Source organism: Oncorhynchus masou, chromosome 14 (assembly GCF_036934945.1).
Source record: "Oncorhynchus masou masou isolate Uvic2021 chromosome 14, UVic_Omas_1.1, whole genome shotgun sequence".
In the NCBI taxonomy this organism is placed as follows: Eukaryota; Metazoa; Chordata; class Actinopteri; order Salmoniformes; family Salmonidae; genus Oncorhynchus; species Oncorhynchus masou.
This window is the reverse complement of record NC_088225.1, coordinates 36,243,941-36,256,440: the sequence shown is the minus strand read 5'-3', so window position 1 is coordinate 36,256,440 and position 12,500 is coordinate 36,243,941. Positions and strand designations below refer to the sequence as shown.

Genomic DNA, 12,500 nt, shown 5'->3' with positions numbered 1-12,500 from the left:
GTACCTATGTAGCTATGTGTGTAGCCATACTGCTATGTAGCTATGTAGCTATGTGTGTAGCCATACAGCTATGTAGCTATGTGTGTAGCCATACTGCTATGTAGCTATGTAGCTATGTGTGTAGCCATACTGCTATGTAGCTATGTGTGTAGCCATATAGCTATGTAGCTATGTGTGTAGCCATACTGCTATGTAGTTATGTACCTATGTAGCTATGTGTGTAGCCATACTGCTATGTAGCTATGTAGCTATGTGTGTAGCCATACAGCTATGTAGCTATGTACCTATGTAGCTATGTGTGTAGCCATACTGCTATGTAGCTATGTAGCTATGTGTGTAGCCATACAGCTATGTAGCTATGTGTGTAGCCATACTGCTATGTAGCTATGTGTGTAGCCATACTGCTATGTAGCTATGTGTGTAGCCATACTGCTATGTAGCTATGTGTGTAGCCATATAGCTATGTAGCTATGTGTGTAGCCATACTGCTATGTAGCTATGTACCTATGTAGCTATGTGTGTAGCCATACTGCTATGTAGCTATGTAGCTATGTGTGTAGCCATACAGCTATGTAGCTATGTGTGTAGCCATACTGCTATGTAGCTATGTAGCTATGTGTGTAGCCATACTGCTATGTAGCTATGTAGCTATGTAGCTATGTGTGTAGCCATACTGCTATGTAGCTATGTGTGTAGCCATACTGCTATGTAGCTATGTGTGTATCCATACTGCTATGTAGCTATGTGTGTAGCCATATAGCTATGTGTGTAGCCGTACTGCTATGTAGCTATGTACCTATGTAGCTATGTGTGTAGCCATACTGCTATGTAGCTATGTAGCTATGTGTGTAGCCATACAGCTATGTAGCTATGTGTGTAGCCATACTGCTATGTAGCTATGTAGCTATGTGTGTAGCCATACTGCTATGTAGCTATGTGTGTAGCCATATAGCTATGTAGCTATGTGTGTAGCCATACTGCTATGTAGTTATGTACCTATGTAGCTATGTGTGTAGCCATACTGCTATGTAGCTATGTAGCTATGTGTGTAGCCATACAGCTATGTAGCTATGTGTGTAGCCTTACTGCTATGTAGCTATGTAGCTATGTGTGTAGCCATGCTGCTATGTAGCTATGTGTGTAGCCATACTGCTATGTAGCTATGTGTGTAGCCATACTGCTATGTAGCTATGTAGCTATGTGTGTAGCCATACTGCTATGTAGCTATGTGTGTAGCCATACTGCTATGTAGCTATGTAGCTATGTAGCTATGTGTGTAGCCATACTGCTATGTAGCTATGTGTGTAGCCATACTGCTATGTAGCTATGTGTGTAGCCATACTGCTATGTAGCTATGTGTGTAGCCATACTGCTATGTAGCTATGTGTGTAGCCATACAGCTATGTAGCTATGTGTGTAGCCTTACTGCTATGTAGCTATGTGTGTAGCCATACTGCTATGTAGCTATGTGTGTAGCCATACTGCTATGTAGCTATGTGTATAGCCATACTGCTATGTAGCTATGTAGCTATGTAGCTATGTGTGTAGCCATACTGCTATGTAGCTATGTGTGTAGCCATACTGCTATGTAGCTATGTAGCTATGTGTGTAGCCATACTGCTATGTAGCTACAGTGGGGAGAACAAGTATTTGATACACTGCCGATTTTGCAGGTTTTCCTACTTACAAAGCATGTAGAGGTCAATGTGATTTTCTGGATTTTTGTTTTAGATTCCATCTCTCACAGTTGAAGTGTACCTTTGATTAAAAAAATTACAGACCTCTACATGCTTTGTAAGTAGGAAAACCTGCAAAATCAGCAGTGGATCAAATACTTGTTCTCCCCACTGTATGTGCGTAGCCATACAGCTAAGTAGCTATGTAGCTATGTGTGTAGCTACATAGCTGAATGGCTGAAACAGAGAGTGAGAGAGATGGAGTGAGGAAGAGAGAGAGAGAGAGACAGAGAGAGAGAGAAACAGAGAGAGAGACAGAGAGAGAGAGAGCGAGAGAGAGAGAGAGAGAGAGAGAGAGAGAGAGAGAGAGAGAGAGACAGAGAGAGAGAGAAAAACAGAGAGAGAGGTGGAGTGAGAGAGAAACAGAGGGAGATAAATAGAGAGAGGGAGAGAAATAGAGAGAGAGAGAGAGAGGTGGAGTGTGAGAGAGAGAGAGAGAGAGAGAGAAACAGAGAGAGAGAGGGAGAGGTGGAGTGAGAGAGAAACAGAGGGAGAGAAATAGAGAGAGAGAGGTGGAGTTAGAGAAACAGAGAGAGAGAGTTGGAGTGAGAGAGAAACAGAGAGAGAGAGAGAGGTGGAGTGAGAGAAACAGAGGGAGAGAGAGAGAGAGGTGGAGTGAGAGAAACAGAGAGAGAGAGGTGGAGTGAGAGAGAAACAGAGAGAGAGAGAGAGAAACAGAGGGAGAGAAACAGAGAGAGAGAGAGAAACAGAGGGAGAGAAACAGAGAGAGAGAGAGAAACAGAGGGAGAGAAACAGAGAGAGAGAGAGAAACAGAGGGAGAGAAAGAGGGAGAGAGAGAAACAGCGAGAGAGAGAGAAACAGAGGGAGAGAAACAGAGAGAGAGAGAGGTGAAGTGAGAGAGAAACAGAGAGAGAGAGAGAAACAGAGGGAGAGAAACAGAGAGAGAGAGAGGTGGAGTGAGAGAAACAGAGGGAGAAAAATGGAGATAGAGAGGTGGAGTGAGAGAGAAACAGAGAGATAGAGAAGCAGAGGGAGAGAAAACAGAGGGAGAGAAATAGAGAAAGAGAGAGAGGTGGAGTGAGAGAGAGAGAGGGAGAGAAACAGACAGAGAGAAACTTGCTTGACTGAATTTTCTGGAGTTTTAATTATTTTTTCCTGATTTTCTTAACAACTGTAAGGTGTAAATAGCATCTCGTTCCTGGAGGCTGTTGCCGTAGGGATAACTAAAATATACTGTACCGGTATGTGTGGAGAAATAAAACAGTTTATTTGATCACAGAGTGATAGTCACAGACGAGAAAGAGAGAGAGAGATGAGAGACAGAAGGGGGGGGTGTATGGGTCCACACCAGCTACTTCCTTCAGATGACGGCTGTGTTTTCTACTCATTGATTTTATAGGTCAATTACTTCTAGGCTTGAATCTGCAGTCGGCAGGGAGCTCTCATTCTCTCTCGGTAGACACACACACACATACACACAAACACAAACACATTTAAATACACAGACATTCACACCAATTCACACTTGTCTGACGACCCGGCTACTGGTGTGTAAATGAGTCTAAGAAAGGAGAGAGGGATGGGGGGAGGGAGGGATGGGGGAGGGAGGGCTAGGCAGCAGAGAGGTGAAGTCCTCTGTTGGATTAGTGGAAGCTCCTTGAGCCAATCTGCATGTGAATGGCTGTGAACTGCTTTAGCCATCACCCCGCCCTCACACTCACACAGAGAGAGAGACAGACAGACAGAGAGGTAGTGCAAGAGAGCGGGAGAAAGCCAGTCAGAGAGACAGAGAGAGAGACAGCCAGACAGAGAGAAAGCCAGACAGAGAGACAGAGAGAGACAGAGAGAGAGAGACAGAGAGAGAGAGAGAGAGACAGAGAGAGAGACAGCCAGACAGAGAGAGAGAGACAGAGACAGAGAGAGGTAGAGGAATTAGAGGCATCAGCTCAAATCCTCCCCATCGCCTCTCCAGCTCAGGAAAGCGAGTGACTGGATAAACTGAGCAAAGAAAGAGAAGCGAAATCAGGACTTTCTCCTTCTCTTCTTCTCTGCCTGGCGGCAGGCAGCTGTATGGTTGGGGACTGGGGCGTGGAGAGAGAGAACAGGAATCGGACTGGCTTTTGTGAATGAGAGAAGGTAGGAATCTGTTATATCCTCCCCCGCGGCCTCTATGGGCCGATCTCAATGCCTCTTCAAACCATGAGACCTGACTGGATCGGTCCACTTTGGGAAAAGGGGGGGGGGGGGGGGACGACACAACAGTCTGGACCTGGCTGTTACAATGCATGTTTTTTCTGAATAATGGGATTTTTCTTCAAAAGTGAAATGAAAAGAATGTCTTGGTTTAATTTGAACAGCTGTATGTTTTGGTCTTGAGTATTGATGCTGAGAAATATTTAGTAGGAAGGTGACTAGTTGTTGACTAGTGAATGTTGTGTGGCTGTGGCCATGTGATACAGCACATGTTGCTGAATCTCACTGCTCTTTCATATGTAAAGTGTGGCACCATTTTACCAGCGCTGTGTCTCTACCCCCCCCCCCCTGTCACTGTGGAACTAACTGTTGCTCAACACTCTTTTGTGTGTGTGTGTGTGTGTGTGCTCTTATGAGGAAAGAAATGTGTTATCACATCATTTAGGGTCATCTTTGGTTCTACTCTGAGGAACATGCGGACTACAGAAATGTGCTGATACAGTGTTGATCCACTAACCATGTAGAGCTGCGTTCAACATCTAATGGGTTCACAGATGATGATTCCCCTGATTCATCAATATTTATTCATAGGGTACAGAGGAAGCAGTAGAGGAAGCAGTAGAGGAAGCAGTAGAAGAAGTAGTAGAGGAAGCAGTAGAGGAAGCAGTAGAGGAAGCAGTAGAGGAAGCAGTAGATGAAGCAGTAGAGGAAGCAGTAGAGGAATCAGTAGATGAAGCAGTAGAATAATCAGTAGACAAAGCAGTAGAGGAAGCAGTAGATGAAGCAGTAGAGGAAGCAGTAGAGGAAGCAGTAGAGGAAGCAGTAGAAGAAGCAGTAGAGGAAGCAGTAGATGAAGCAGTAGAGGTAGCAGTAGAGGAAGCAGTAGATGAAGCAGTAAAGGTAGCAGTATAGGAAGCAGTAGAGGAAGCAGTAGAGGAAGCAGTAGATGAAGCAGTAGAGGAAGCAGTAGATGAAGCAGTAGATGAAGCAGTAGAGGAAGCAGTAGAGGAAGCAGTAGAGGAAGCAGTAGAAGAAGCAGTAGAGGAAGCAGTAGAGGAAGCATTAGAAGAAGCAGTAGAGGAAGCAGTAGAGGAAGCAGTAGAGGAAGCAGTAGAGGAAGCAGTAGATGAAGCAGTAGAGGAAGCAGTAGAGGAAGCAGTAGAAGAAGTAGTAGAGGAAGCAGTAGAGGAAGCAGTAGAGGAAGCAGTAGATGAAGCAGTAGATGAAGCAGTAGAGGAATCAGTAGATGAAGCAGTAGAATAATCAGTAGACGAAGCAGTAGAGGAAGCAGTAGATGAAGCAGTAGAGGAAGCAGTAGAGGAAGCAGTAGAAGAAGCAGTAGAGGAAGCAGTAGAGGAAGCAGTAGAAGAAGCAGTAGACAAAGCAGTAGAGGAAGCAGTAGAGGTAGCAGTAGAGGAAGCAGTAGATGAAGCAGTAAAGGTAGCAGTATAGGAAGCAGTAGAGGAAGCAGTAGAGGAAGCAGTAGAGGAAGCAGTAGATGAAGCAGTAGAGGAAGCAGTATATGAAGCAGTAGATTAAGCAGTAGAGGAAGCAGTAGAGGAAGCAGTAGATGAAGCAGTAGAAGAAGCAGTAGAGGAAGCAGTAGAGGAAGCATTAGAAGAAGCAGTAGAGGAAGCAGTAGATGAAGCAGTAGAGGAAGCAGTAGAGGAAGCAGTAGATGAAGCAGTAGAGGAAGCAGTAGAGGAAGCAGTAGACGAAGCAGTAGAGGAAGCAGTAGAGGAAGCAGTAGAGGAAGCAGTAGATGAAGCAGTAGAGGAAGCAGTAGAGGAAGCAGTAGATGAAGCAGTAGAGGAAGCAGTAGAGGAAGCAGTAGATGAAGCAGTAGAGGAAGCAGTAGAGGAAGCAGTAGAGGAAGCAGTAGATGAAGCAGTAGATGAAGCAGTAGATGAAGCAGTAGAGGAAGCAGTAGAGGAAGCAGTAGAGGAAGCAGTAGAAGAAGCAGTAGAGGAAGCAGTAGAGGAAGCATTAGAAGAAGCAGTAGAGGAAGCAGTAGATGAAGCAGTAGAGGAAGCAGTAGAGGAAGCAGTAGAGGAAGCAGTAGAAGAAGCAGTAGAGGAAGCAGTAGAGGAAGCAGTAGATGAAGCAGTAGATGAAGCAGTAGAGGAAGCAGTAGAGGAAGCAGTAGAGGAAGCAGTAGATGAAGCAGTAGAAGAAGCAGTAGAAGAAGCAGTAGAAGAAGCAGTAGAAGAAGCAGTAGAAGAAGCAGTAGAGGAAGCAGTAGATGAAGCAGTAGAGGAAGCAGTAGAGGAAGCAGTAGAAGAAGCAGTAGAAGAAGCAGTAGAAGAAGCAGTAGATGAAGCAGTAGAGGAAGCAGTAGAGGAAGCAGTAGACGAAGCAGTAGAGGAAGCAGTAGAGGAAGCAGTAGATGAAGCAGTAGAGGAAGCAGTAGAGGAAGCAGTAGATGAAGCAGTAGAGGAAGCAGTAGAGGAAGCAGTAGACGAAGCAGTAGAGGAAGCAGTAGAGGAAGCAGTAGATGAAGCAGTAGATGAAGCAGTAGAGGAAGCAGTAGAGGAAGCAGTAGATGAAGCAGTAGAGGAAGCAGTAGAGGAAGCAGTAGAGGAAGCAGTAGAGGAAGCAGTAGATGAAGCAGTAGATGAAGCAGTAGAGGAAGCAGTAGAGGAAGCAGTAGAGGAAGCAGTAGAAGAAGCAGTAGAGGAAGCAGTAGAGGAAGCATTAGAAGAAGCAGTAGAGGAAGCAGTAGATGAAGCAGTAGAGGAAGCAGTAGATGAAGCAGTAGAGGAAGCAGTAGAGGAAGCAGTAGAAGAAGCAGTAGAGGAAGCAGTAGAGGAAGCAGTAGATGAAGCAGTAGAGGAAGCAGTAGAGGAAGCAGTAGATGAAGCAGTAGAAGAAGCAGTAGAGGAAGCAGTAGATGAAGCAGTAGAGGAAGCAGTAGAAGAAGCAGTAGAAGAAGCAGTAGATGAAGCAGTAGAGGAAGCAGTAGATGAAGCAGTAGAGGAAGCAGTAGAGGAAGCAGTAGAAGAAGCAGTAGAAGAAGCAGTAGAAGAAGCAGTAGAAGAAGCAGTAGAGGAAGCAGTAGATGAAGCAGTAGAGTAAGCAGTAGAGGAAGCAGTAGAAGAAGCAGTAGAAGAAGCAGTAGAAGAAGCAGTAGATGAAGCAGTAGAGGAAGCAGTAGAGGAAGCAGTAGAGGAAGCAGTAGAGGAAGCAGTAGATGAAGCAGTAGAGGAAGCAGTAGAAGAAGCAGTAGAAGAAGCAGTAGATGAAGCAGTAGAGGAAGCATTAGAGGAAGCAGTAGAGGAAGCAGTAGAAGAAGCAGTAGAAGAAGCAGTAGAAGAAGCAGTAGATGAAGCGGTAGAGGAAGCAGTAGATGAAGCAGTAGAGGAAGCAGTAGAGGAAGCAGTAGAGGAAGCAGTAGATGAAGCAGTAGAGGAAGCAGTAGAGGAAGCAGTAGATGAAGCAGTAGAGGAAGCAGTAGAGGAAGCAGTAGAGGAAGCAGTAGATGAAGCAGTAGAGGAAGCAGTAGAGGAAGCAGTAGAAGAAGCAGTAGAAGAAGCAGTAGAAGAAGCAGTAGATGAAGCAGTAGAGGAAGCAGTAGATGAAGCAGTAGAGGAAGCAGTAGAGGAAGCAGTAGAAGAAGCAGTAGAAGAAGCAGTAGAAGAAGCAGTAGATGAAGCAGTAGAGGAAGCAGTAGATGAAGCAGTAGAGGAAGCAGTAGAGGAAGCAGTAGAGGAAGCAGTAGAGGAAGCAGTAGAGGAAGCAGTAGATGAAGCAGTAGAGGAAGCAGTAGAGGAAGCAGTAGATGAAGCAGTAGAGGAAGCAGTAGAGGAAGCAGTAGAAGAAGCAGTAGAAGAAGCAGTAGATGAAGCAGTAGAGGAAGCAGTAGATGAAGCAGTAGAGGTAGCAGTAGAGGAAGCAGTAGATGAAGCAGTAAAGGTAGCAGTATAGGAAGCAGTATAGGAAGCAGTAGAGGAAGCAGTAGAGGAAGCAGTAGAGGAAGCAGTAGAGGAAGCAGTAGAGGAAGCAGTAGATGAAGCAGTAGAGGAAGCAGTAGATGAAGCAGTAGATGAAGCAGTAGATGAAGCAGTAGAGGAAGCAGTAGAGGAAGCAGTAGAGGAAGCAGTAGAAGAAGCAGTAGAGGAAGCAGTAGAGGAAGCATTAGAAGAAGCAGTAGAGGAAGCAGTAGATGAAGCAGTAGAGGAAGCAGTAGAGGAAGCAGTAGAGGAAGCAGTAGAGGAAGCAGTAGAAGAAGCAGTAGAGGAAGCAGTAGAAGAAGCAGTAGATGAAGCAGTAGATGAAGCAGTAGAGGAAGCAGTAGAGGAAGCAGTAGAGGAAGCAGTAGATGAAGCAGTAGAGGAAGCAGTAGAGGAAGCAGTAGAAGAAGCAGTAGAAGAAGCAGTAGAAGAAGCAGTAGAGGAAGCAGTAGATGAAGCAGTAGAGGAAGCAGTAGAGGAAGCAGTAGAAGAAGCAGTAGAAGAAGCAGTAGAAGAAGCAGTAGATGAAGCAGTAGAGGAAGCAGTAGAGGAAGCAGTAGACGAAGCAGTAGAGGAAGCAGTAGAGGAAGCAGTAGATGAAGCAGTAGAGGAAGCAGTAGAGGAAGCAGTAGATGAAGCAGTAGAGGAAGCAGTAGAGGAAGCAGTAGACGAAGCAGTAGAGGAAGCAGTAGAGGAAGCAGTAGAGGAAGCAGTAGATGAAGCAGTAGATGAAGCAGTAGAGGAAGCAGTAGAGGAAGCAGTAGATGAAGCAGTAGAGGAAGCAGTAGAGGAAGCAGTAGATGAAGCAGTAGAGGAAGCAGTAGAAGAAGCAGTAGAAGAAGCAGTAGATGAAGCAGTAGAGGAAGCAGTAGATGAAGCAGTAGAGGAAGCAGTAGAGGAAGCAGTAGAAGAAGCAGTAGAAGAAGCAGTAGAAGAAGCAGTAGAAGAAGCAGTAGAGGAAGCAGTAGATGAAGCAGTAGAGGAAGCAGTAGAAGAAGCAGTAGAAGAAGCAGTAGATGAAGCAGTAGAGGAAGCAGTAGAGGAAGCAGTAGAGGAAGCAGTAGATGAAGCAGTAGAGGAAGCAGTAGAAGAAGCAGTAGAAGAAGCAGTAGATGAAGCAGTAGAGGAAGCATTAGAGGAAGCAGTAGAGGAAGCAGTAGAAGAAGCAGTAGAAGAAGCAGTAGAAGAAGCAGTAGATGAAGCAGTAGAGGAAGCAGTAGATGAAGCAGTAGAGGAAGCAGTAGAGGAAGCAGTAGAGGAAGCAGTAGAGGAAGCAGTAGATGAGGCAGTAGAGGAAGCAGTAGAGGAAGCAGTAGATGAAGCAGTAGATGAAGCAGTAGAGGAAGCAGTAGAGGAAGCAGTAGAGGAATCAGTAGAGGAAGCAGTAGATGAAGCAGTAGAGGAAGCAGTAGATGAAGCGGTAGAGGAAGCAGTAGAGGAAGCAGTAGAGGAAGCAGTAGATGCTGAAACTGTCGTCTCGCCAAGAGACAGGTTCAGAAAGAAGCCCTGGTTAAACTGGGCGGCCATCTTGTGCCAACAGTAAACACACCCTGGTTAAACTGGGCAAGCGGCCATCTTGTGTCAACAGTAAACACACCTACGTCTCACTATAACAGTAAACACACCTACGTCTCACTACAACAGTAAACACACCTACGTCTCACTACAACAGTAAACACAGCTACGTCTCACTACATCTTGTACAAACAGTAAACACACCTACGTCTCACTACAACAGTAAACACACCTACGTCTCACTACAACAGTAAACACAGCTACGTCTCACTACAACAGTAAACACAGCTACGTCTCACTACAACAGTAAACACACCTACGTCTCACTACATCTTGTACCAACAGTAAACACATCTACGTCTCACTACAACAGTAAACACAGCTACGTCTCACTACAACAGTAAACACAGCTACGTCTCACTTCAACAGTAAACACACCTACATCTCACTACAACAGTAAACACACCTACGTCTCACTACAACAGTAAACACACCTACGTCTCACTACATCTTGTACCAACAGTAAACACACCTACGTCTCACTACAACAGTAAACACACCTACGTCTCACTACAACAGTAAACACACCTACGTCTCACTACAACAGTAAACACACCTACGTCTCACTACAACAGTAAACACACCTACTTCTCACTACATCTTGTACCAACAGTAAACACACCTACGTCTCACTACAACAGTAAACACACCTACGTCTCACTACAACAGTAAACACACCTACGTCTCACTACAACAGTAAACACACCTACGTCTCACTACAACAGTAAACACACCTACTTCTCACTACATCTTGTACCAACAGTAAACACACCTACGTCTCACTACAACAGTAAACACACCTACGTCTCACTACAACAGTAAACACACCTACGTCTCACTACAACAGTAAACACAGCTACATCTCACTACAACAGTAAACACACCTACATCTCACTACAACAGTAAACACAGCTACGTCTCACTACAGCTGATGTTCATGACATCCAGTTGGAGGAGGATGGACCACCAGAGTTTACATGTATAGAAACTAATATCTATCATCCTCTACAGAAGCAGGAAATGTGAATTATAATACATAGACATGTTTGTAAAGTTTGATAAAAAATGTTTAGATAAAGTTCAAATCTTACATTTCAAAGTGGAAATGACAAACTTCAGAAGCCCTTTTAATGCTCAAATACACTTTTACAGTTTGGACTGAAATCTGTTTGAAAATCTATGGTGAGACTTGAAAATGGTTGTCTAGCAACCGTCAACAACCAACTTGTTGATCAAATATTACACAATCCAGGTGTGTAAAGCTCTTAGAGACTCACCCAGAAAGACTCACAGGTGAAGTTGGAAGTGAATATTTATGTAAATTAGATATTTTTGTATTTCATTTTCGATAAATTTGGAGAGAGAAAAATCTATAAACATGTTTTGACAGTGTCGTTATCGGGTATTGTGTGTAGATGGGTGAGCATTTATTTATTTTTTAATCTATTTTGATTTCAGGGTGGAACACATGCAAATGTAGAGTAAGTCAAGGGGTATGAATACTTTCTGAAGGCCCTCTGTTCATCATCTCTCCTCTTCTCTGTTCATCATCTCTCCTCTTCTCTGTTCATCATCTCTCCTCTTCTCTGTTCATCATCTCTCCTCTTCTCTGTTCATCACCTGTCCTCTCCTCTCCTCTGTTCATCATCTCTCCTCTCCTCTCCTCTGTTCATCATCTCTCCTCTTCTCTGTTCATCATCTCTCCTCTTCTCTGTTCATCATCTCTCCTCTTCTCTGTTCATCATCTCTCCTCTCCTCTGTTCATCATCTCTCCTCTGTTCATCATCTCTCCTCTCCTCTCCTCTGTTCATCATCTGTTCTGTTTCTCCTCTCTAAGGCCCCTTCATATGACCCGTTGTCTCTCCTCCAAATTGCCTGGACAAACGTTCTGTCACTCCTTCTCTCCGTCTCCTTCTCTCCCTGTCCGACTCTCATCGCTTCTGCTGTTCTGTTTGCTTTTCTCATGCATCCCAGAGATGTGTGTGTCTAGTCTCTGTTTGTATTGGACCCCATAGTGTGTCCCTGTCTCTCTGGCTGTACAGGGCTTTACTAGGTCCATGTCTGTATCTCTCTGGCTGTACAGGGCTTTACTAGGCCCATGTCTGTATCTCTCTGGCTGTACAGGGCTTTACTAGGTCCATGTCTGTATCTCTCTAGCTGTACGGGGCTTTACTAGGCTCATGTCTGTATCTCTCTGGCTGTACAGGGCTTTACTAGGCCCATGTCTGTATCTCTCTGGCTGTACAGGGCTTCTCTCTAGCTGTACGGGGCTTTACTAGGCCTATGTCTGTATCTCTCTGGCTGTACAGGGCTTTACTAGGGCCATGTCTGTATCTCTCTGGCTGTACAGGGCTTTACTAGGTCCATGTATGTATCTCTCTAGCTGTACAGGGCTTTACTAGGTCGATGTCTGTATCTCTCTAGCTGTACAGGGCTTTACTAGGTCTATGTCTGTATCTCTCTCTAGCTGTACAGGGCTTTACTAGGTCCATGTCTGTATCTCTCTCTAGCTGTACAGGGCTTTACTAGGCCCATGTCTGTATCTCTCTGGCTGTACAGGGCTTTACTAGGTCCATGTCTGTATCTCTCTAGCTGTACAGGGCTTTACTAGGCCCATGTCTGTATCTCTCTGGCTGTACAGGGCTTTACTAGGTCCATGTCTGTATCTCTCTAGCTGTACAGGGCTTTACTAGGTCCATGTCTGTATCTCTCTGGCTGTACAGGGCTTTACTATGTCCTGTGGCAGACAGACACACACAGAGGGAGAGAGAAACAGAGAGAGAGGGGGCAGAGAGAAAGACACAGAGAGAGAGAGAGAGACAGAGAGAGAGACAGAGAGAGAGACAGAGAGAGAGAGACAGAGAGAGAGAGAGACAGAGAGAGACACAAGAGAGACAGAGAGAGAGAGAGGCAGAGAGAAAGACAGAGAGAGAGAGAGGGAGAGGCAGAGAGAAAGACACAGAGAGAGAGAGAGGGGCAGAGAGAGAGAGTGACAGAGAGAGAGGGAGAGAGAAAGAGAGAGAGAGAGACAGATAGAGAGAGAGACACAAGAGAGACAGAGAGAGAGAGAGGCAGAGAAAAAGAC

General features: G+C 45.1%; 1 protein-coding gene across 3 annotated transcripts in view; it reads left to right on the top strand.

Moving 5' to 3' along the window:
- septin12 (septin 12) overlaps nucleotides 1-12,500 on the top strand; it is a 72,270-nt gene that overhangs the window by 2,880 nt on the left and 56,890 nt on the right. The window contains exon 1 of one of the 3 annotated variants that reach the window (XM_064987250.1): nucleotides 3,339-3,833. The exons of the other annotated variants lie outside the window; for them this stretch is intronic. Within the exon in view, the coding sequence (XP_064843322.1) occupies nucleotides 3,824-3,833 (10 nt within the window). The 5' untranslated portion in view covers nucleotides 3,339-3,823. Of the gene's footprint in view, nucleotides 1-3,338; nucleotides 3,834-12,500 lie in introns of those variants that run through there. 3 annotated transcript variants of the gene reach the window in all.